The 24,703-nt window shown below is 41.2% G+C and overlaps 1 protein-coding gene across 1 annotated transcript; it reads left to right on the top strand.

Annotated features, from left to right (window-relative positions):
* Positions 1-6,047: 6,047 nt before the first annotated feature.
* On the top strand, positions 6,048-18,621 carry LOC146371423 (hormonally up-regulated neu tumor-associated kinase). The gene is made up of 11 exons (XM_084954344.1): positions 6,048-6,645; positions 8,421-8,543; positions 8,749-8,918; positions 11,929-11,984; positions 12,099-12,237; positions 12,401-12,528; positions 15,347-15,482; positions 16,048-16,225; positions 16,337-16,420; positions 17,206-17,482; positions 17,572-18,621. Exons 1-11 carry the CDS (start codon positions 6,388-6,390, stop codon positions 18,333-18,335), a joined length of 2,313 nt encoding a protein of 770 aa, XP_084810470.1. The 5' UTR covers positions 6,048-6,387; the 3' UTR covers positions 18,336-18,621.
* The last annotated feature ends 6,082 nt before the right edge of the window (positions 18,622-24,703 follow it).

Genomic DNA, 24,703 nt, shown 5'->3' with positions numbered 1-24,703 from the left:
CTCTGTCTCCCGTCGGTGTTTTGTTGACAGTAGAAAACCTTTAAACCACCCGTGACACAAACTCCCATTTCAGGCTTGGTCAGGATTGTGTGGGATTAACAGAGTGCGATATACTGAGGCTCTGGGAAAGGATTTTTTTATGGAAATGTATTGTGTGTGTCTGTGTGTGTGTACAAAACGACTTTACTGTCAGTAAAATCTAAAAACAAAAGCCTACTTTTCATCAAGAATTTAACACAGCGTAGCATCTTCATTTTCAGAGAGATTTTACACATTTTCGAGTCTGACTTATATTATTTAAAGTCTTTAATTTTAACAGTTTGGGGATAAAAAGTGAAATTTGATAAAATGATTTAGGTTGGGCGGTACTCGTGACGTCTTTTTTTTTTTTTTTTTTTAGACTGCAACTCATTTGTGATACCGCAGACAAGACTGCCTGACACTGAAATACTTCAGCATCTCTGTCTTTGTGTAGACTTTAGTTAAGAGTCCAAGACAGCCTTAAATCCAGAGTTATTTGTTTTATCCGTCCTTTCTTTGTTTCAGTTTTTCTTGGGGCAGTATGTGCTCACCAAACACGTTTCCCCCCACTGTTCGGAGATGTAATTTACTACAATTTCTGGTTGAATTCACTGCTGAAGCAACCTGATCTCATTGAAATGTTTCTGTGGGCAGCAATGGTTTGGTCTCTGGTCTGCTGTCACAATACGTATGATGTGGGAGACACACGGCTTAAAGTCTTAGAGTCCGGCTCGTCGTTGTCTGTTTAGAAACCGTGCAAAACCATTTCTAATCGTCGTCACAGAGGCAAAGACCACAAAACATGTGAGGTTTAACCCACAGCAGCATGCAGGCGCTGGCTGATGACACGCTAAGCCTGCTTCGCTGCACTGACTGATGATGACACGTCAAGGAGGCTGCTTCCACTGATGAAATCATCTGGGATTAACAGATGGCTGTTTCCTCGCTCCTACGTAGTGACAAACTGAAGTGATAATTCAGGATTAGACAGTGACATCGTCACATGCTGTTTCTTTAACAGCAGTGGATTGAAAGTGTATGAATAAGACCTTCTTAGTCTCCTGGTTTTGACATTTCATCACTCCCTTGCAATCTGATCATTGCGTGCCATTAAACAGTATGAGTAAGTGATGTTTACTCCTCCTCACAAGCAGGACTACCCTCCTCTTCTTCCTCACATGATGAGTGTCATCATGTGAAACTCTGTTCAGTCAGCTGTGGGTATGCAGGTGGTGAGTGTGAAAGCTTGTATAGATTGAAACAGACACTAGCAGTTCATTTTCTCAGAGTAATCTTAAACACATTTAGACTCCATCACTACAAATGTAGCTAATGACTCAGGATTTTTTGGCTCAGGAGGAGGAAAAGTCTGTTATCGAAAGACAGAGACAAAGAAAGAAAGCAGACAGATTGGAGAAAAAGAGGAGCACTAGTCTTGCTTCTATTATCTGCAATGAAATTGCATGGATGGATTTGCAGGTGGGGCTGTTGCACGAGTTTCCTACATCCACTTGGGGGCAGACATCGACAGCAGCTCTGGCAACACTCACAGAGGTGAGACAGAGGACCTGTTGGAATGTTTTAACTGTGCAATGTCATGTTATTTTATTATATATGCAATCTGAGAGTCACATGACAAGCAAAAACTCAGTTTGCAATCTCTGGAGCAATCTGTAGCTTCCTGCATAGGACAGCGGATAACTATGTGAGACCAAATTCTATATTTCAGTCCTTACAGCTTCATAAGACCAGTCAACAAATCTCAGGGGGGTTAACTTGTGACTCATAACATTAAATCATTAAATATCACAAACAGTCTAGAAGCCGCAAAGTCTATAGTTACACGCGAGAGCTGTCGTGTTTTATATTTTACTGCATGTTTGGACGTATGCAGTAAAACACCTTGAAGTGGATTAATTTATGTAGTGTTAAAATAATAAATCATGAGTTTGTTTTTTCACGGGCAATCTGTGGCATATTCTGAACTGCACTTGTTTTGTTTTTTTGCACAAATCTACAGTTCTAGTTCAATCATTTGCAGAATCCATGTGATTTGTTTTTACTTTAATCATATACACACTTTGCAGTCGTCCTTTCAACATACACTGTAATTACATAAATGCATTAGCATCACGTTTCTTGTATTCTTCTCTCACAATTTAGATGTGTTGCTTTCCGCCATTTTTTTTTGTTTTTTTGTTACGTCCACTGTTTTTTGCATGCAAATTTTTGTATTGTGCAATACAGACTTGAACTTTCAGAGATAATATGTGGATTTCATCTTCTTGTTTAGGCTCGAATTAAAACATTTAAACAAGAGGCAGTCAGTGCAAGAACGGCCACCGTCGCGACTTTCATGAAAACTCAAACTGTGTGACTGTGAAGTTCATCACGCAGGAGCTTATTTTTACAACAAGCGCCTTTTTTTTGTACAGAAGTGGCAGCGGTAGTAGAAGTGAAAGAATAGGAAACAGAGTGAGGAGTGAGGAGATGGTGAGAGGGTGGGGGTCGTGTCTGTTCTAGTGTGGTTTGGGGGAGTTATTTGGTGTTAAAATATGCCTTAATGGTTGCTGGGGATCCATTTATTACAGGCAGGAAGCAGAAGGGGGTTTCTCTTCTCATTTAATGTGACCGCCGAGAAGCTCGCCAAGTCCTACAGGCAAGCCAGCATTCCTGTGCACCAATGCTGCACACACACACACTGGACTATGTTATACACCTAATTATACTGCAGTGCATGTAAACGAAGTTTACATGCACTGCATGCATGTGTGTCGATGCATCATTTTAAAAACATACACGCATCGCGGTACTTCTAGAAAACTGGCAAATATGTGCGATCTCATAAAATGCACACACACAAATAGACTGTACTCGCTGGCAGTGAGAATGACCTTTTCTGAACCATGGAAACACACACATTAACACACACACACATTTATACGCACAGAAAAGCCTCTGCAAAACATTTAGGCATGGCAGGGGCTGAGGTTATATAAAAAGTCTCTCAAGGGCTTATTAATTCACATTTGTTTTGCAGTTGTGAAGCTTGGTTTCTCTCCTTCTCACTCATCCCGTCTCTGTGTCTAGTTGTCGGTTTTCACTTATTTCTGGTCCGTCGTCCTTCACTTTCTCAGGGATGTATGCAGCTTCCTCCTGTTGCCACACTTTCTTCCCTTCTCTTTCTTTCCCTGTGTTCATCCAGCACAGAGCCATATCCAGCTTGACACCCTTTCCCAGCGTTAGGGAGGGTGTGTTAACACCTCGTCCCGCACACATGCCAGGGCCTAAAGACCCGTTTATGAAGTGTAGTGCTCCTGGCGTGTAAGTATGCACAGACATATTTATGCATTGATGGGCTTTGATTTCATATTTTTGTCTTGTTTTCAAAATATTCTAGAAAAAAACAAAACCTTCATTCAAGTGTAATAACTATGCGCCCCCAGTTGGCTCTTTTAAAAAAAAATGTTGGCATGGTAACCTAATGGGAGACGAGGTGTGCTGATTGTGATCACAGCGAGTTTAACGACAGGCTGTCATGTCGTTTGGTCAAAATGCCAAATCAAATTATACAGTGTAACCACTTTTAAGGCAAGGTAACCATAGAGGCTTCACTTGGTTACTGCAGGCGCTCAATTAAAGGTTGCGTAAGGTTGTGTGTGTGTGTGCGCGCAAGTGTATTGGGTTACATGGCCGATCTAAGGCTATATCCCTGTTTTCATCAGCTGAGTGAGGAAGAATCCAGTGCCAATACAGTGCAATCTGACCCCTACGTGCAAACAGACGTGCGCCTTAATGCACACAGTAGCAGAAAAGCAGACACACACTTTAATGATGACCTTTTTCTTTAGCAAGTATTGTATCACTGAGTCAGTACAAGACTTGAAGCCCTTCTAACTGCTGTTTTCACTGGAAATCATTGTTCTCGTTTATGATTTGGTTTCTTACACAGGCTTTGATTCAATTCGTGGGATTTGGCCTGTAAATATCTTCTTTGATTTAGAGATTTCAAGAAAGCCATTTGGCGAAAGACTGGAGGAGAGGGGGCGGGGGGGGGAATTGTTGTTGACCTCTCACCTCTCTGTGCCAAACAAAAGACCTCGAACATCTAAATAACACTTTTGTAGGGAATCCTTTCTCGAGGTAACCTACCTAAGTGGCTGATGACGTTACCAGCATTCATACTTTTGCGTGGTGTGTTATGTGTTAATTACCCTGTGGTTGTGTCCCAGTGTTTTATGTGCACAATAGAAACAAATAAAACTCTGGTATTCCCCCCCGACTCTTTGTTGTGCTCACTTTGTTTCTCTCGTTTCTCACATTTTGTCACGTTTTACATTCCCTCACATGCATTCTGATTCGACTTCAGCAGACCCCTCCAACTGTATCTGTGAGTCCTTACATTGAGGCAATGATTGTTATTTCTCACTGATAAATTCAAAAACAGGCCAATCACAGCAGTTGCTGGCTATGCTTTTAGTGATGAGTGGTTACATTTCCAGGTGGATGCACGTCGGGTTATGCCGCAGGGTGTCAGAGAGGTTTGCAGATACAGCATGTCTGCAGTGTAGCTTTAGCACAGATTTCCTGTAAGAAGTCAGTACTGATATTAACAGTTATGATTGACAGGGGATGTTTTCGCATTGTTAACTTGCTCTCTCTAATTAGCCAAAATGAATTGGGGGATTCCCATGATGCATTGAGTATTTCTTTTTCAGTCACCTTTCTCACTCACTATGTGTTAACAGACCTCTCTGCACTGAATCATACTTGTTATTAATCTCTGTCTCTCTTCCACAGCATGTCTTTATCCTGTCTTCCTTCTCTCACCCCAACCTGTCGCAGCAGATGGCCCCGCCCCTCCCTGAGCCTGGTTCTGCCGGAGGTTTCTTCCTGTTAAAAAGGGAGTTTTTCCTTCCCACTGTTGCCAAAGTGCTTGCTCATAGGGGGTCATATGATTGTTGGGTTTTTCTCTGTATGTAATATTGTAGGTTCTACCTTACAATATAAAGCTCCTTCAGGTGACTGTTGTTGTGACTTGGTGCTGTTTAAATAAAATTGGACTGAATTGAATTCACTAATGTATCAACTACTGTATGTGACAAGTATGTTGACACATGTTGCTGGATATTTTGGGGAACTAGGTTAGATTGATTCTTGGCTTTAATTCAATTCAATTCAATTCATTTTTATTTATATTGCACCAAATCACAACAGCAGTCGCCTCAAGGTGCTTTATATTGTAAGCTAAAAGCCCTACAACAATACAGAGAAAACAGAGAAAACCCCAACAATCATATGACCCCCTATGAGCAAACACTTTGGTGACAGTGGGAAGGAAAAACTTCCTTTTAATCAGAAGAAAACTCCAGCAGAACCAATCTCAGGCAGGGGCAGTCGCCTTAATAAGATGACTGATTTTTCATGTCTTATATTATTTGATATTAACATAGCAGAGCCTAGAGCCTAAAGACTGAGACCAAGAGAGAAAGCTAGCATAGCTCTAGCTAATCTACCTTGTAGCACTTCTAAGGCTTTCTAAATTCGGGCTCTAGCTTTGTATTTAGCATGTTAACACACAAAGAGTGTCTTCTCGTTTAACTTTTAGCATCAGAACAGTTTCTCCAGATCTTTACAATCCATGAAAGAACTTGTGGAAACAAATTAAAACAAATTCTGGATCATCAGCTGAATTTTCAGCTAATAATGAATCTTTAGGCTTCCAACACTTATTACTAATTTAAACACTTACAATCAATCCCCTGACCTTTTTGTACAGTTAACACAAATTTTTCTGTGTCTGAAGTGAAACTGAAATGGACTGAAGTAGAAAAAGAGCAGATCAAGAACGCTAACTAAGATCATTTTAAACGGTTACTGTGTAACTGCGAGTATCCGTGTGTACCTTGGTGCAGGCGGGGGGGTAATTTAGGTGTAGAATGTCTTCCTCATCACTGGAGCTGACCTAAGAACACAACGGTTAATCATCCACTATCGGGCAGGGACAGGCAGAGTGAGAGAACAAGAGAGGAGCCGGGTGAACAGCTGAATGACACTTTGAGGCATTTGCACTTGTTAAAAGGCAAAAGAAAGAAAGAAGAAAAGAGGAGTCGTACATCAGACAGTTGGAACAAAAGGATAAACTCACCCGAGAGTGGATAACAGAAATCTGCATTTGAAGACGCCTCTTGCTGATTAAGGATTTGAGTTTTACTTCAGTTTTGCCTGCTGTGATTAAACTCCAGCATTGTGTGTCTGTTTGTGTGCATTTGTGTGTTAGCATGTCCGTTCTGTAAGGACTGTCCTGTTTTTGGATTCGATTGTGAGCACAAGTGGAGGCCACATGGGGCCTGGGCCTTGTCCGGGATGCCAGCTGCTGCAGTGAAGCCTGCTCTGGACATGGTTGCCGAGGGAGGGGGCGTAGGGGAGCGCGGGGTGTCCCAGTGGGAAGCCTCTGGGCTGGGCCGGCAGAGGCTGCCTCTGCCCTCCCTGAAGGTCCCCAGAGAGCTGCTGCGAAGCTTCCCCCACTCCAAACGGGTTGGATCCTACCTGGTGGGAAAAATGATCAACAAGGGCTCATTTGCCAAAGTGATGGAGGGGCTGCATATCAGCACAGGGGAAAAGGTCAGTGCTTTCTCTCCAATTTGACAATTAGAGAGCAGACATGAAGTGACATGTCACTGACTGGTGGGGTGGCACACTGGCAAAGAAAAAGATCACACACATACAAGATTATGATTACATGCTTACAACTAGTGCCTTGTAACTGATAATTATACACTCTTGGGTTTAAAGAACGTAGTAGTCTGTTATTATTCTTGTTATGTGCACAGAACTCAGTCAGATTCATCCATAACTGCTTATTTCATGACTATGAGGGGTTTTACAAGACAACATTTGCTCAGCAGATTTAAGAGGTCTGAAATGCATCTGTTTCTGTGCAATATGTCTGTCGTTAGTTCCTTTAAAAAGTGCAGACTGATGTTAGAATCGGCGCTCTTTCAGATTAACAAAAAACATGAATTTGCATGTTTGTAAGTACTCTGTGTCTTCCACATCTATTTTTGGTGATATGGCAATCCATCTGCACTCACTGTGCAGGCGAGACTGTGCATGTGTTTCATTAATGTGTTTGTGTGTATCCATAAGTGTAACTTTCACCGGTCACCGAGTCGCTGACCCTGGCAATGTACCTGACCTGGTTGCCTTAGCGATGGCCAAACTCATCTGGGGGGTTGTTGTTCCTCTTAACCCAGTTTACCCTCTGCAGGTAGATACTGTGTTAAGGTGAAAGCTGTAAACCTGCAAGCATCCACTGCAGGGGGCCTTTGGATTTCTCTGGAAATGTTTTGTTGACCTAAGCCAAAAATGTTACATGTTTATGACACAGAAAGTCGTGCATGCAGTAAGAAACAGATTTGGTAATAAAATGAGCCCTTTTGATCTTAACTGCTATTTAAACCAACGGTGCTATGTGTCAAAGATGCCAAAATGCGTCATTTTTTAATAAATAAAACATTTACTTTGTTTGTCTTTGCAGACTATTTTGGTTGTTTCATTTTCAAATTTTCTTTTTAGTTCACTTTCAAAAGTTTTTCTTTTTTATAAAAAGAAAGAGTGCAGGATATTGTTTCACTTAGTTGTGTTTTTTTATTTTTGGGGGAGGAGGGTATTATTTTATTTCATTTTAATTGAGGCTTTTATATTCAGTTTTAGTCCATTTTAAATGAAAAATGTCCTTGTTTGCCACGATCATTATTCTGAGGAAAAATTGTTGTACCGAGCACAAATGCTGTTGTTACCAAATATTTTAATATTTTTTCTCATTTCCAACTCAGTGTTGTTGCTTCACCCTATTAAAGTAGTTTTATATGAGTCACAGTTTACAATAATCCTTATTAATCTTACACTGAGTCTACGTGTAGCTTTCCCTTCATTCTCCCTTTAGGCCAATTCTTTTCTGTTTGGCTGCTTCTTATACTGAACAGCAGGTGGGTGGAGCTGCAGTGCTCACAGCCAGTTCCTGAGATCACCATATTAAGGATATTCTCTCTCTGGCATCATACTAAGTGGCAAAAATCTAAACTCGAGCGTCCAGAGCAGTTCGTATCCTGAGCTTTTGAAGGGTTCATGACTATAGGCCGTTGGCTCAAACCTCTGGATGAGTGGAGAAAATGCAGACACAAAAAGTGACAGACGTACGCACCCTACTTCCTTAAAATAAGCCTCTGTCATTTCAACTTAAGAGTGTTACATGTTGGTCATAATAAATATCAGTCACCTGTGAACATTTTAATCTATTTTCTATATAAAGCAAAGTGTCTTTGTGTAAATTTCTGTTGATTTCTGGCAAAAACAACAAAACAAAAGAATGTGCATGTGTGCATGTCTGTTCTCAGGTAGCCATTAAGGTGATAGACAAAAAAAAAGCACGACAGGACTCCTATGTACAGAAGAACATGAAGAGGGAGCCTCGCATTCATCAGATGGTGCGACACCCTCATATTGTAGTTCTGCTGGAGGTAAAGACATGAAAATAAAAAATCACAACAACAACAACAAAGTACATATTCACCCATCAACCATTAACATGCACAGCATCAGAAATACACATACATGAATCCAGAGACATATTTCTATCTCAGTGGTAGATGTTGATTGCAGACAGTAATTGAAAGGTTGTTTTATATCTGCTGTGAACCACATATGAATAATCCTGTGCGTCAGACTCTGGAGACTGAGAACAGTTACTACATGGTTATGGAGCTCTGTGCTGGAGGAGACCTGATGGACAGGATCTGTGAGAGGAAGAGGCTGGAGGAGCGGGAGGTGCGGCGCTACACCCGACAGATCCTCTCTGCTGTGGAACACCTGCACAAACACGGCATTGTGCACAGGTCACTACACACACACACACACACACACACACACACACACAGGAAGAGCATGTATGCCTTCGAGGCAGATCTCATCTACAGTTTTAGAAGGCTTCTAACTCTGCTCCATGTCTTTATCTAGTCTTCATAGTAAATAGGTGGATTTACTCCATTGCATTGTTCACAGTTCACTCATATATTACTACAATCGGCTTTAAGTCTCTCACCAAGTAAAACTGATGTCAAAGCAATACAACAGATGTTATGTAGAGCTTCTAAACATGCTGCAAATGGTATCTCTTTATACTAAAATGCAACCGATGATGTAATGATGATGATACTAATGAAAATGATGATGATGAACAATCAATAGCTTAGCTGGTGATAAAATAATGAAAAATCTCCTTCTCTCACTCTGACTGTGAACACAGTGGGTCCAGGTCACCTGCTATATAAATATATATGCAAAACATGGAACAGGAACCTCCCTGTGATTAGGAAAATGATTGCACAAAATGTTTTCACATTCTACAACCAGTTACAAGCAGTTGCAACAACAAACTGGTTGCAACCAGTGTTGATCGCACAGCGACTGCACAGGTCACCTGCTGGGAGGCAACCTGTCTCTAAAGAATTGTCTAACTTGGAGTGACTGTAGTCACTCTCAGATAGGTTGGCACAGGTTTGCAAATAACTGTTGCCTAATTTATAAATGCAGACAATTCCCAATATGTTCCCAATAACTTGCCTGTCTGCTCTTTACATTAGGGAACTCAGATCATCTGGTTGCCAGCTGTATTCTACTCTGTGCTCTGCTCCCAATAAAAGCAAGGTTGCTGTACATGTACCTCATTTAGCATTTAAATCACAGTCCTGCAGCAACTGTGTATCTACTTGTGGAGGAAATTGTGAACTTCCCTTTCGGATTACTGAGTTTCTGGCTGGAATTTGAATTTCTGTGTAGATGGCAACAGGTTTGCAATGTTCACAGATTTATCACAGATTGGATGTAATCACTCAGTCACCTGATAGCAGACTGATGCTATCTTATGACCGTTTAATCAGTGTCTTGTCACACCGAAGCCACTTTAAGGATGACAGTTGCCTGCAAGTGGTGTTAAACAGTTGTTGACGAGGGAGAGCCAGTCAGAGGAAAGTTGGTTTTAAACTAGATAAAATGGCCTGTGTCAGGTGGACAGTGAACTGATGGGGCTGTATAAAGACACATTATAAAATAAATATAGATTATTTTAAACTGTGAATCATGCAAAGCTACTCTAGTAGAGCCCGCCAATAAAATAAAGGGGGCGGAAATTACTGTAGTAAGTCCACTTTAACATTTTAACTCATACCTGGTTTTGTGCTTGACTCCAACTAAAGCTCAGAATCATAGAAAGAAAAGAAAAGAAAGCTTTTGGGCAACCAGCTGTGAGGCCACAGTGACCCCCAAACCTGATCCGATCACTTTTGAGTACATTTAGAATTTAGTGCCAAATTTGAATCTCAGATGGCCTTTGACACGTGATCTACTAAAGCATGTTTGATAGGCGAGTAGAAAATCCTACCAATCGAAAATTACTAAGAAAATATTGTTGTTGAGCCGTTTGGTCAAAGATATTTATTTTTAAAAAGGTGGAAAAAAAGAGAGAGAATTAAAAAACGGATCAAAACAAAAAGTTGTTCATATGGTTCAAAGCTTTATGATTCATACACACATCTTGAAAAAGCATGCATATACACACAGAAAGAAGTTTGCAGGACATTAACAGCCTACAGAGGAGGAAGTGCTGGGCACAGCGCAGTGTGGGAGATGAGAGTTTTATTTTAGTGGTATTTAAGTACGTGTAGGTGTTAGAGACTCAATAGTCTCTCACACACACACTTGCAAAACAGCCGCACACATTATGCACAGCTCTGCGCTTTGGTTTAAGACCTTGGCTCCTCTGAAGGTGGGAATGTGATTACCAGGCAATGACCTCATCATCCTGCGCCGGCGCCATGATTCACACATCATCACAACATCATGGACTTCCTCTCTAATGAAGTCCCTCAACGACGTCGCTCTCAACCCTTCAATGGCACCTCTTTCTGTCACACACACCCACGCGCTCACCTACACGCACGCGCTCGCTCACGCGCACACACACACACTGCACCACAATGCCACACAGAGATGATTAAACTGGAAATAAATGGAAATTTTGCACTTAAACGCACCTCCTGCCACCCACGTTCAATAGGTTCACCGCATACATTTTCTCCTTTATGACAATGTCTGCTCTCGCTCTCTCTTGCTCTTTTTTCTCTCTTTCTTCCTCTGCCTCTCTTTGAACTTGTCTCGGGTTGTGTGAGCAGGGTTTTCTGGATTTTTGGTTAGATGAAGGCAGATGAAAGGAGCATGGCGGATTCCCAGGCTGTAGTTTATAGGGGCTCTCTCGCTCCTGACCGCAGATTTTCATTTAGCTTGGTAGTTTTAGTGCATTCAGTGTGGTTGGTGGTGAGGCTGGGGTACTTTCAGGGGAATGAAGCAACTTTTTCAGGTGAACAGAGATATGGTATTTTGGTAAAGAATAAGAGATAAGTCAGAAAAAGGTGACGTGAATTGATTTGAAAATCGAGTGCAGGTTTTTAAGTTTGGGCGATTAGCTTCTTTTCTAAAACATAATCACCAGAGGAGATTATTCTGACAAAAACTCTCTTTTTGAGGATTTTTTCCAAAAGCTTGAGCTCTACCCAAACCCAAATTTAGCGTTTGGTTTATTCCTTTTGCTGCTGTGGGTCCAGTCTGATCCCATCTCATCTGGTCATCTATAAATACACAGAAAAAGCTTAGTGTTGGAGTTCTGAGCAACCACCATGATGTCTGTCAAGTAAATTGCCCCAGAACACTCATCAGCAGTGTGTGGAGAAAAATAACTAGAAATTCCTGTAGGATTAACGACAGAGCCTTATAAAAATGCTACTATGAACCACATTCTTCCTTTGAGACCTAACCGATTTGTCTCTTATTTTCCTTCTCCCCTATTTTCAGAGATTTAAAGATTGAAAACTTCCTTCTGGATGAACACAACAATATAAAGATTGTGGGTATGTTGTAGTTTCGTCACTAACATACTGATTTCAATTATTTACGCTAAACTGTTTTAGCTGTCTAAAATTTCTGAAAAGAACTTTGCTGTAAGATGATGATTTCTCCCACAGACTTTGGCCTGAGTAACACCCTCAAGACTGACTCTTTATCTCTGGAGCTCCTCAGCACCCAGTGCGGAAGTCCAGCCTACGCCGCCCCGGAGCTCCTCGCTCACAGGAAGTATGGACCCAAAGTGGATGTGTGGTCTGTGTAAGTGAGAAAGTCTCAGTGTGTCTATCAGAGAAACTCTCTGCTTGGACATTGAACACATTTTTCTATAGTGTTGTAACAGATTATGTAATGATTTTCTCAGTATTTTTCATGTAAATGTGTCGACCGCCTCCTCACATTTTCCCGTTGTGTGTATCTACAGAGGCGTGAGCATGTTTGCAATGCTGACAGGAACTCTGCCCTTCACTGTTGAGCCATTCAACATCAAACAGCTGCACCAGAAGATGGTCAACGGGGAGATCAGCAGCATCCCCAGTGACATCAGCAAAGGTACCTATCAGAGTGACCGAAACAAAGCTTCTATCATTACCGTATTTAACTCCAATTCCAAACAGAATGCAATCATTTGAAAATCTCATAAACCAAAACTTTATTCACAATAGGACAGAAAAAAATGGGACGGGGTTATGTTTACCGCTGGTTAGCACCCCCTCGTCTTTTAACTACATAAATATCTGGGAACTGAGGAGAGCTGCTGTTGGACTTTAAGGAGAAGAAAGTTGCCTCATTCATGACTGAAATAGGATTGCAGGCTCTGAGCAGTCCTGGGTCTTCTTTGCCATATTTTAGATTTCATAATGTGCTAAATATTTTCACCTGGATTGCAGACAGGTCAGTTCAGCACCCGGGCTCTTGCTACGAAGCCATGTTGTTGGCATAGATGCAGTATGTAGTTTAGTGTTGTCTGGCTGAAATATGCAAGTTTTGTTTTTTCGTGAAAACAATGTCATCTGGATGCTCTTAAACCTGCGTATATATCTGTCAGCACTGATCACGCCCAATCCCACAGGCATTGATTGACGTCCATATTATCAGAGATCCAGGATTTCAACTGAGTGCTGATAACAAGCTAGATGACTCCTTTACTCATTGCGCTAAGGTGTGCGCTGTCCGTGATTTCCAAAAAAGAATTTCAAGTTTCAACAGGTTTCCACTTTGTCTTTGTCCATTCTAAATCTTTGCATGATAGAGATTTTACCTGCATTTGTGGATGACATGGTGAACTGTGTTAACAAACTTGATTTCTGGAAGCGTCGATGAGCCCATGCATTGATGTCCAAGATAGAATTGTGCCCATCTTTAATGCAGCGCCACCTGAGAAGCCCAAAGATCACAGCCATCCAGGACTAATTTTCAGACTTGTCCCTTGCGCACAGAGATTCCTCCAGATTTGCTGAATCTTTTGATGATGACATTTACTGCGAATGATGATGAATTCAAAATCTTCACAGTTTCTAGTGAAATTGTTTTGAAACTGTTTCCCAATTTGCAGACACAGTTTTTTGCAGATTGGTGAACCTCTGCCATGATTATTGGGCTTATACTAGTAAAAAGCCACTGGGTTAAGTGTATCTCTGAAGTTGAGTCTTGAGCGAATGAGAATAAGTGAGTAGACTTAGACATACCAAAAAAATGCCAGATTATATTATGAGCTGATGTAGCTGAAAGTGTTTATTCATTCTGAAACCAATATAAAAACAAGTCTACATGATGATACTTATTAAACCTTTATGGAAGTCGTGTTTTTGCCTTTAGACATGTCGTAGCATAATAAATCGGAGGAAAGAAACGTTTTACAAACTGCTTACCTCTACCACTTGTCCTCTGCCAAGTCCACAGCAGCCTCAGTGTCCTGTTTCTCTCTACTTTATTTTGGTCTCTCTCTTACACATAGTCCCATCATTACGCTCAGTCATGGCGCCATGTCACCGCAAACAAACATAGCTCCTGTTACTGTGGGGAAAACCAGCACAGCTCCGAAGCTCTGAAACTGTGACAAGATCAGATTAGTGGCTGTACCGCTGCCATGGGCGGGCATCTGAGACATTCACATTAACTTTTAGACTTTATTCTGCCTCCTAATGGGGCTGTGTGCTTCTAGAGTTTTTAAATTATGCATGATACCGATTCTTTTTCTCTTCAGCCATGGTAATTCATGAACTTCATGATTTTGTGAAGACTGGCCCGTTTCTTAGCTTACGTGCTTGTCTCGCTTGTTTCTGTGATATCTTTTAAATTATATATCTTTGCTTTCTAGGATTTTCTTTCTAGGCTTCTCTACTTTCATCTTAAGTATATTTTTTTCTTTCATCTGTACCAGTTTGCCAGTTTATGTGTTTGTTGTCTGGAGGAATGACGATTCCACAGGTTCACTGATTAAAATTCATCAATCGTGTGTCTTCCTTTGATCTGTTACAAACAAATTGAGTTGTCCCTGGCTGAGACAGGCGCTCTGGCTCTGAACCAAAAGCGAACTGATAGCAGTAAAGTGAACAGAGCAGTCTTGGCTGATGTGTCTTCGAATGTGGCAGCCATCCCGCTTGAACCCATCTGCTCTTTTACACTGTGAAACGTATCTGGAATCCCCATCTGGACTCAAACTATCATCCATGCTTGGCTGCCACAGAACAGCTCTCTGTCACAGGCTGACAGGCTGAATTGGTTCTCCTGAAGGGAAACCCTGCCTCTCTCTTCGCTGTCTGATACAGTTTCACAAGTCACAAAGAGCGAGCAAATTAAGTCGTCAGTACTCTAAGTATGTATCACTTATAAGGTTGCAACAGCAGTGGAAAAGATGGTTCTCGGCCCTGGGCTCATCTGTGATGAGATGTTTATCAAACAGTAACCACAATCCTGCCTGTGATTAATGACCAGCTGATGCACACTGGCTACACAGGTCCTCTCATTTCTATGTCTAATGCTGCTCTTTTCTCTTGACCAAAGCAGAAAAAAGGACATTTTAACAGTTATCACCTCATTCATGAGAATCTACCCATGACCTTCCTTTAACAGCTCATTTAGTTCAGTTCATTGATCCACTAAATGTAACCTTGAGTTGAATGGAATCACGTGGCAGACCTGCTGTCATATCTTGAACGATTGATCTACTGGACATTTTCAGAGTAAGGAGAGTGGATATACTGGACAAATCTATCTATCCATCCATCCATCCATCCATCTGTCTGATGCATTAATGGGAAGTTAGAAAATGCTTGTAAATTTCTTCGGCTTTCTGAAAATGAGCAATAAGAATTTAAACTCAACCAAATATAGAAATCGCCTGTTTTAAAAAGATTCATCGTTGCAGGTGCTGTGTCATTTGTGTTGTCTCTCCTGGAGCCCGACCCAGCAAAGAGACCCAGTGTTAGAGCTGCCATGGAGGAGAGATGGATAAATGAGGGCTATTCCAAAAAAGCTCTGCACACTCTCTCTCATAAAAACAGGTACAAACACACCTTAACGCATATGGTGCACATCCAATTCATCAATATACACAAAAGACAATGGTAATGTGTTTGCAAAAAGTGGCACCCTTCTTGTAACAATTGAAATGATTTATACCATTATTATATTGTAACATAAGAATGTGCATCTGTTCCATGAGAGAAAAGGAGGACACAAAGCCTCTCCTCAGGGAAAGTTCTGCAGCAAACATTACAGTGTGGGTAAAAGAACCAAGAGGGAAATCACTGCGTGTCTGAGAACAAAATGAACATTTTTGTGGTCTGCAGTGTAACAGCTTTGTGTATTATAGCACAACTAAAAAGCTTTTATCACTTTACGCAGAATGGAAATGCAATCATGTATGGCTCCTGCTGGAAATAATGCGTTTTCCGAAATCCGCAGGAATGATGCCACAGTCTGTGAGCAAGAGCCGTTGCAGCCCTGCTCCAAAAATCCTTCAGCTCCAAGTCTTTCTTTGCCACACAGGCCTGTTAGAGCCACTTCTTCTCCCTCCTTCTACTTCTCATTTGTGAGCCTTTTCCAAAGCTTTCTCTTGTTTTCCAGGTTGTCTCCAGAGGATCTCAACTCGACCGTGCTAGAATACATGACAGAGACACTGGGATATTCCCTCTCTGAAATCATACACGTGGTCACAACCAACCGACCCTCGGCCCTCACGGCCTCCTATCACCTGCTGCTCAGCCGGCTCAACAGGAGTCAGAGAGGAGCCAAAGCCAGCAAGGTATTCCCCTTTATAACACACAGATATACACACAAAGGCCTGAAAATATGAAACACCATCAGTACAAGTGATATATTCATGGTTTGGCATCAACAATGATTAATTTGTCAGAAGCTAGAGAATAACGACTGGAGTCTTCCCAGCAAGAATACATGGAAAGAGAGGAATAACAGTGAATCCCAGACTCCACAACAGGTAATGCTGAGGTCGCCCATCTTACTACTATTATTACTCTCACTGACATATTGGTTGCAATCAACATTCAGATAAAGTTTTGATCCATTTTAAGTGATAAACTGAATTCGGGCCACTCATGTGTGCTTACAGTACATAATAAAGGAACATATAGGTCAAAAACAGCCCACACAGAAAAACTGACCATGCATCTCATTCATTTGATTCACATAGACTGTATATAACACGGACATTACCAGCTGGTTTGTGGACCCGTACTAAAGTCTAGAATTAGCATTAGAGGATCACATGCTAACATATCTGCTAACACCAACAAGCTTGTTTAACAAGCTGCTTCTGTAAACCACACAGACACAAACAGCTGCTAATTATTGCTACTTAAAACACAAAATGCAGCCTTTCTCTCACCATCTCTTTTGTACAGACTTCTTCAACGATTGGCTCTACACGGACACAGCAAGTCGAATTATATATCCGTTGCATAATTGCACTAAAAACTCCAGAAAGGCACAAACAACACATGCGTACAATCAAAAAAATCAAAAATCAAAAACTGCAGAGTTGAAACCGGGCAGAAAGATAGAGGCAGCAACCACCTGTCAATCAAAGTAGCCATGTCCTAAATAATGCAATGCTTTTTGCATTGGCTTTAATTTCTTTTAGTTTTTAAGGCAACATTGTGGTACAAACTAGTGTCAGGCAATGTGTTTTAGTATCATACATGTATTGTTGGTTTTATATTCCTCTTTCATCATCCTGACAACCAATCACTGATCAACCTTCAGAATGAACCAACCAATGAAAAAAGCTTGAAGCAGCTGAGCAAGCCTCTGAGGAACCAACAGGCAAGTGAATTTAAGAGCAGCAGAAAGAGGACTGAGAACCTGCACAGAGAGGGTGACGAGAATCGGTCACCTTCTCCTTCTCTACCCCAGCTTCCTCACTCTGCCTCTCCGTCCTTACCCCCTCATCTTCCCTCTCCTTCCCCTGCACCTCTGTCTGCAGAGGAGAGGGCTACTGATGAGGAGACCTTAGATGCCAGAGAGACACTGTTTGCAGAAGGTGAGGAGGGCATTAAATACAAATGCTGCATGCAGTGACAGTATAATACAATGTCAACTATACTATACTTTTATCTCGTTGTATTCTAGTAACTGTTTTTGGAGACAGGGAACTCGTCCACCTTTCTCCTCCTAAAAACTCCACATCTCAACTCTGTGACTCCGCCCCTTGCCAAGTTCCCTTACCTGCGGAGCCAATCAGAGATAGTAGCACGTCAAGACCAGTCCGAAATACGCACCTGCTCAGGACTACTCAGTCAGATGGTGCTGCAGACCCCGGGTCAGACTGCTTCAAAGGCACCCGACGCCAGGAAGATTCTCATCACCTGAGCATCAATGAGCGACTGGAGAAGCTGCAGACGTTTTATTCATCCGAGAAGAACGGCACGTCTCCCAGGACGCTCCTGGACACTGACACGCGCACCACACACTCCTCAGACAGAGGCCACTTGGGTTCTGTTGAGGCGTCACAGACATCGCCCTCTTCCCCCCTCCCACTCCTCAACAACGTGGCGCTTAAAGATGGGCGGGGAAGGAAGATGACATGGGCAGGGCTGACCCGACCCGGGCCCCCAAGACTCCTCGTGAATGGGTCTAAACCTCCTGCTTTCCCCTCACAAAGACAACATACTCTGGTCTTCAAGAACCTCAGGCAGGAGAGGGGAAGGAGGAAAGAGCTGTCTGCAGCACGAGGAGAGAGAGTAGCAGGAGGGATAAATGGAGCCAAGAGGAACTCAATTCAGTTGCGTTCGTCTCTCCAGCGTCGCGTGGCAGACCTGAACCTTCCACTGCTTTCTGCAGGCCTGCAGGGGAAACCTGACAGGAAGAGTCAGCTACACAGCATGGACTACTGACACAAAGATGACAGGATCTGATAGTATTTCAGGGACAGTAACTAAAGAAGTATTCAGTAAATACTGGTGTCAACAGAAATAATAGCGAGCAACAGTTATTTGGAACAGATTTAAATGGCAGCTACAGAAAAGTACAATCCTAAAGATATTACTTTCTCACTCTGCTGTTCTCTTCATGCCTTTTCTCACCAGCAGGGTCAGTGCTGCAGTGCCAAAGCTTTCAACTCTTAACAATAAGCTAGTCGTACAACTCCAGTGTCCATCAACAAGACTTTTATGGGCTCAAAATGTGGTCATAAACATTTTGTACTTGTAAAAAAGATTTGTATGTTTAAAAAAGATTTGTGTGTGCGTAAAAAAGATTTGTATGTGTAAAAAAGATTTGTGTGTGCGTAAAAAAGATTTGTATGTGTAAAAAAGATTTGTATGTGTAAAAAAGATTTGTGTGTGCGTAAAAAAGATTTGTGTGTGGACTTAGCCCAAAAAAAACCCTGCAAGTTACAAGTACGAATTTTGACCCTATTTTTCTTCCTTTCATCTGATTGGTCAATGTCATGTCAATCACAAATGTAACAATCCAATCAGAGAACAGATGGGTTTGGCTGTTGGAGGGGCGCTTTTTTGAACTGCAGGTCCTTGAAGGGTGATACAGTTTGAAGCTGGAGGATCTCTATATAAATATCCGATAGCAGCTAGGTCCCCTAACTTTCAGCAGCTGTTGAAAGGATAAAGTTGTGCTATATCAGTGGTTAGAAACACCATTATTACTTTAGGATTAGTTTAACACAAAGTCAGGGCTGACCCGGGACCATTGCTGTGAGTCACAGTGCGCAGCATAAAAGTCCTTTCACATCGGACGCAGGATGTGCTGCTAATGCTAACTGCTAACTAAAAGCAAAGGATCCAGAATTTGTTGCGCTGGCTGCTGGGCTCTGTGGGGTTTTGCAGCAGCTCTACCTGTACTAGATGCACCTGCTCCTTGTCTTTTCTATCTCTGACTTTATGTCCTCTACAAGAGTTTCTGTTTTTTTTGCTGGTCCTTCAAATGTTCAATAAAAACATGTATGCTAATTCATAACGAAGAAAGCTTTGTAATGAAGACTGTCATTTCCAAAACACTGCCCGCCCCCACCCCGCGGTCCGCAGCGCTGTTGAAAAGGCTGTGGAAGTCCCTGTATTAAACACGTAGACCTGTGACACAAAAATCACCAAACTCGGACGACCACAGACTGTTTTCCTTCGCGGTGATGAAGGAAAACGCTGGGTTGGCATGTAAAAGGGCATTTATTCCCTTCAAAGACCTGCAGTTCAAAAAAAGCGCCCCTCCGACAGCCAAACCCATATGTTCTCTGATTGGATTGTTACATTTGTGATTGACATGACATCAGATGAAAGGAAGAAAAATAGGGTCAAAATTCGTACTTGTAACTTGCAGGGTTTTTTTGGGCTAAGTCCACACATAAATCTTTTTTACGCACACACAAATCTTTTTTACAAGTACAAAATGTTTATGACCACATTTTGAGCCCATAGACTTTGGCTGAGCACCTATCAAGCATGTTGTTCTTGAATTTCGACGTGCTGACCTCCACTGACACAATGTCAAAGGCAGAATTCAAAATGATGATTTTTTTGCTTTGTTTGTATTCACTCTTCTGAAATAGATTTTTGTACTGACAGTGAAAGTAAAAGCAATCCTTGATACTGGTTAATGTTTTTATGTGCTTTCTTTTTCAAAGTTATTGTTGCCATAAGAAAAGAAAAAAAAACTGTTACAAAAAGAATACAAATATTTTTATTTATTTATTTTGTGGTATGTGTCAGATAATAATAATAAACTTTATTTATAAAGCACACTAAAGATGTACACTAAACAACTATCATGGTTAAAAGAAGTGATAATATGAAGACATGATGATCATAACAAGAAATATATTATAAATCTAATTTAGGAAATAATCTATCCCTCAAATTCATCTTTAACTCTTCTTACTCCATCTTCTTCCAAGGTCGTGCTTTTTTTTTTTCACCAATGTCTCACTTGGTGAGAGGAATAAAAAAATGTTTGTGAGCACAAACACATATCAGTTTGTGACTATTTGATTGACGAATATCTTGCCAATCAAATAGTCAAGGTTGACAAGGGTAGAAAAAAGCACAGGGGTAATACATTGTATATGCAAGTATATGTCTATTATTTTAATAAATTGCTAGTTGGTTCTTAGGCAACATTATAACATCATAACACATCATGCAAGTTTTGCGGTCATAAATTAGACGTTATTGCCATGAAATTAAATGCTATTATAAGGTGCTGTAAGTGCATAATGACTACACATTTTAGTGTATTGTGATATTATCATGTTGCAACATAATGACATCATAATATCTGATCTAGATAAGAACCTTCAGGGGCCTACTGACGCAAAGATGAGAAGACTTGGAAGTGCACCTGTGCGCCATTTTCGGTTGTTCAACTCCTGTATAGTAGGAGTTCACAGACAAACAGAAAGTTTCTGTATTATAGTAAAATTATAGGCACTAAGCACCCATATGATTTACGCCCTGACTAGTATCGGCTGACAGATGCTAAAGGTTACTGTGCTTTAAAATCATAAAATTTAAGCTCTTACATGACACAAAGTGTGATGACATTAGCTGTTGTTCTGAATGCACCTTCTTATACAGAGGTATCATTAGGGCTGGGTATCGTCACTGATTTCTAGAATCAATTAGACTCTGATTCACAAGGTTCTGATTTGATCCACGAGTCGATTCGATTTGAATCGGAGAAATTTTGCCTCAGACAGTCAGAAACATAATTCTGATCATTTATCAGTACATATCCATATTTTTATATCTATAAAAAGAAAGCTGACACTTGTGAGACTTTATCAGAGGTGTAAGCATCACAGCAGATGCCTGTGAAGGAGATGAAGGAGATTTTCCTGGCCTGGCTGTTTATAGCAGATAACCTTAAAAATATTCTGCAGTAGAACAAAAACGGAAGAAAACCATGAACCAACATATAAACATTACCTGATGCTGCTGAAGTGAAGCAGAGCAACGTTACAAAGGTTTGATTAGAAACACAGCTAAGCATTTTTCAACTTTGAATAGAATAGAATAGAATAATCCTTTAATTGTCCCACAGGGGGAAATTTGGTTGTAACAGCAGACAAAAAGACACATATACAAACAAAGAGTACACAGGACACAGAACAGAAACATACACAATTTTTCTTACATATTTACATTAAGGACAATGGTTACTATATACAGAGTATTGTACAGTTATTAAATTAAATAAAAATAACTACAGATGAGAGGCAAACCAGGTTGCAGTGCGAATCGGTTAATTAACTTATTGCAGTTGCATCATTTTAAAAGGTTTAAATTTCTTTAGTATTGAACAGCAGACATGAGACTTTCTTCACGGAAGTCAGTTAAATTTAACCGAGCAATAATGCAGAAAACAGAGATTTTTAGATGGGAAACTGTTCTTGAATTACACTGAGGGGAGGGGAGGGGGTGCAGGAAGTATGATTTTATCGTGGTGGAAGCAAAACACCAAAAGTCAGAGGGAATTCATGACGATGTTTATGTGAAGTGAAATCTGAAGCGCAGTTTGGATCGTCTTTGGCTGCTGGTTCAATCAGTTTTGGTTGGAGAGTGATGAAACCTGCAGCTTCAGACTCTAGCACAAAAAAAGTCGTAAACACAAAGCGCGGACCCGCCGACGCATCAGAATCAGTGAGCTGTCGGCCCCGACGGCGTGTCCGTGTACCTGCCGCCGGGTGAGAAAGAGTCGGGTCCGCGCTTTGTGTTTACGTCTGACAACTGATTTAGCTGTTTAGTGGTTGTCGAAATTTAGTGAGGTTTAACCTGAGATTCTCATGTTTAGGGCAAAATAAATGTATATTTAAAAAGTCAGCAATGTTTTCTCCCCAAATCTCTGGCTTGTGCCCCCCCCGCCCAAGTCTAGGATCTGCGGATCATTAATATTCAGGACAAAGATGTAGAAGAATCTGGTTGCTGCTTGGTGGCTCTCAATAATTCAGGGACCGTCATCTGATACTTTTGTTTGCGAGTGTGTGTATTGATGAGGTGGATGTTCTGTGTGTGCCCACTATGGACAGATTGAACCCACTGAGCTGGATACATTTCGAACTCCAGTTACCTCTCTACTTAACAGTGATATGAACCAGTAAGCTCTGATACTGTTATCAGACATGAGCACACATTCAAGCTGTACAATAGTAGAGTAACAGTAAAGCTGCCAAGTAAAGTAAGCCTATGTAAATAAAGGTGCATAACATTGAAAACAAAATATGTTATTTCAGTATAACTCTATACTGAAACTATATTAGCTCTTTGGATTAAATTAACATAAAAAGATCCATAATGCTTGTTTTGGATGCTGGAAATGTTGGTGTGAGTAAACAAGCATCGGTAACCCTCACCCATTTACAAATGACTTCAGTCACACTGATTCTGAATAAACCATGCGCACAACAATTTGGATGAACGTGGTATGGAAATTCAATTAAAAATGCATGCTGCACCTACAGATGTATCCATAGCTACTGGAACGTTGCATTTGCATGCATGCCACAGGAAATGTCATGTGATGAGCATCATGCCATCAACAAAGGCTTTCAAAGGTGTTAGAGAACATAGAGTTCAAGCTCTACTGGCTTCATGCAGGAAAAGTTAGACTTTCCACAACCAGTGGTATAAAGGGTCCATTTAGGTCAGAATGACATCCGAGGGTCAACGTGAAGCTCTGTGAGGTCTTTTTCCATTTGTTTGCGGCACTTCTGCACTAACTACACACACTTTCTGAAAGTGGAATGGAAAATAGTAAAAGATCAGGATTATACATGCTTTGTGGACAGCTGTAGTATAAGGTCTGTGTGACATTTACATCTGTTGGATACGGTGGCCCTGAGAGGCCAAACAGACTGCAACTTAAAACACCAGCAATAAGAAAAACGCTGCAAAAGCACACAAAACACAACGGAAATAGGAAAAACGAAAACAGAAATTGGAAAAAACAGATTTCCAAAAGCACAAGGGAAGTGTTTCTGGGGAAACAATAACCCGACGGACCAGTTGCAGGAACCAAAATATGCTAAGAATTGCGCTGGGAGACACTTAAAAGAAGTGGAGGATCTATCACTCTTGTGAGGAAAGAAAAAGATGAGAGGTAAGTGTGTTAGCCTAACTATTAGCCTAAAAATCCATCATCAGTATTTTATGAATCATGATAAAACACACCTACCATGTTTTGGGTTCCTGCAACTGGTCCGTCGGGTTATTGTCTCCCCAGAAACACTTCCCTAGTGCTTTTGGAAATCTGTTCTTTCCTATTTCTGTTTTCGTTTTTTCAATTTCCGTTGTGTTTTGTGTGCTTTTGCAGCGTTTATCTTATTGCTGGTGTTTTATTAAGTTGCAGTCCGTTTGGCCTCTCAGGGCCACCGGACCCAAGCAGATGCTTACATACTGCTGATGAAGAAAGTGAGTACCCACATAAAGACGCTATTCAGCTGCTGTTCAGTGACATTTAAAGCTGTCTGTAAACACATCTGCAAGCACAGTCGTGAGAACAAGAAAGTTTTCTCAGGACTCTGTGGAGTCCCAAGAAAAGTAAAATCCATGATTCAATAACTTGTAGAACCACCTTTAGCAGCGATTGCTCAAAGTAAGCATTTTCTGTATGACTTAAGGAGGAAATTTGATCTACTCTGCTTTACAGTGTTGCTTCACTGAAGTTTTTGGGCCCTTAAGAGAGCTATGCATAAGGTCTGGACTTTGACTGGGACATTGATTGAGATCATTGTCCTGTTGTATTTCAGCCAAGCTTTTGCTGTTGGACTTCATGGCTGACTCAAAAACTGCAAGCTGCCCAGATCCTGTGGCTGAAAAACACTCTACCACCGTGTCTGACAGCTGGTAGGAGGTATTTGTGCTGATATGTTGAGTTAAAACGTGATGTTGTGTGTGATGGACAAACATCACTTTGGCCTCATCTCTCAAAGGAAAATTGTTCCAGAGTCTTGTTGTTTGTTCAGTTGCAACTTTGCAATCCTGAGCCGTGCTGCCATGTTCTTTCTCCTGCCAACCCTTCCAACCAAGCTATACTTGTTCAGTCTTTTTCTTTTAACATTTAAAATGCTAACTGTAGAGTCTGAGATGCAGCTCCCGAGTTTTTAAAAAGAATTGCATAGTCTGACCTTGAAGTGAGTTTTCTGGGACGTCCACTCCGGGGAAGATCTGAGATAACACACACCTGAAGGCTATGGCCCATTTGGTAAGATGCTATAGGGATGGTTGCTTGTGGTCAAGGGCAGTTAGTCATGTGTGCT

This window comes from Perissodus microlepis, chromosome 15 (genome assembly GCF_051167445.1).
Source record: "Perissodus microlepis isolate ML-2025 ecotype Zambia chromosome 15, ASM5116744v1, whole genome shotgun sequence".
Taxonomy (NCBI): Eukaryota; Metazoa; Chordata; class Actinopteri; order Cichliformes; family Cichlidae; genus Perissodus; species Perissodus microlepis.
The sequence above is the reverse complement of the archived record's forward strand: the minus strand, read 5'-3'. Positions and strand labels throughout refer to the sequence as shown.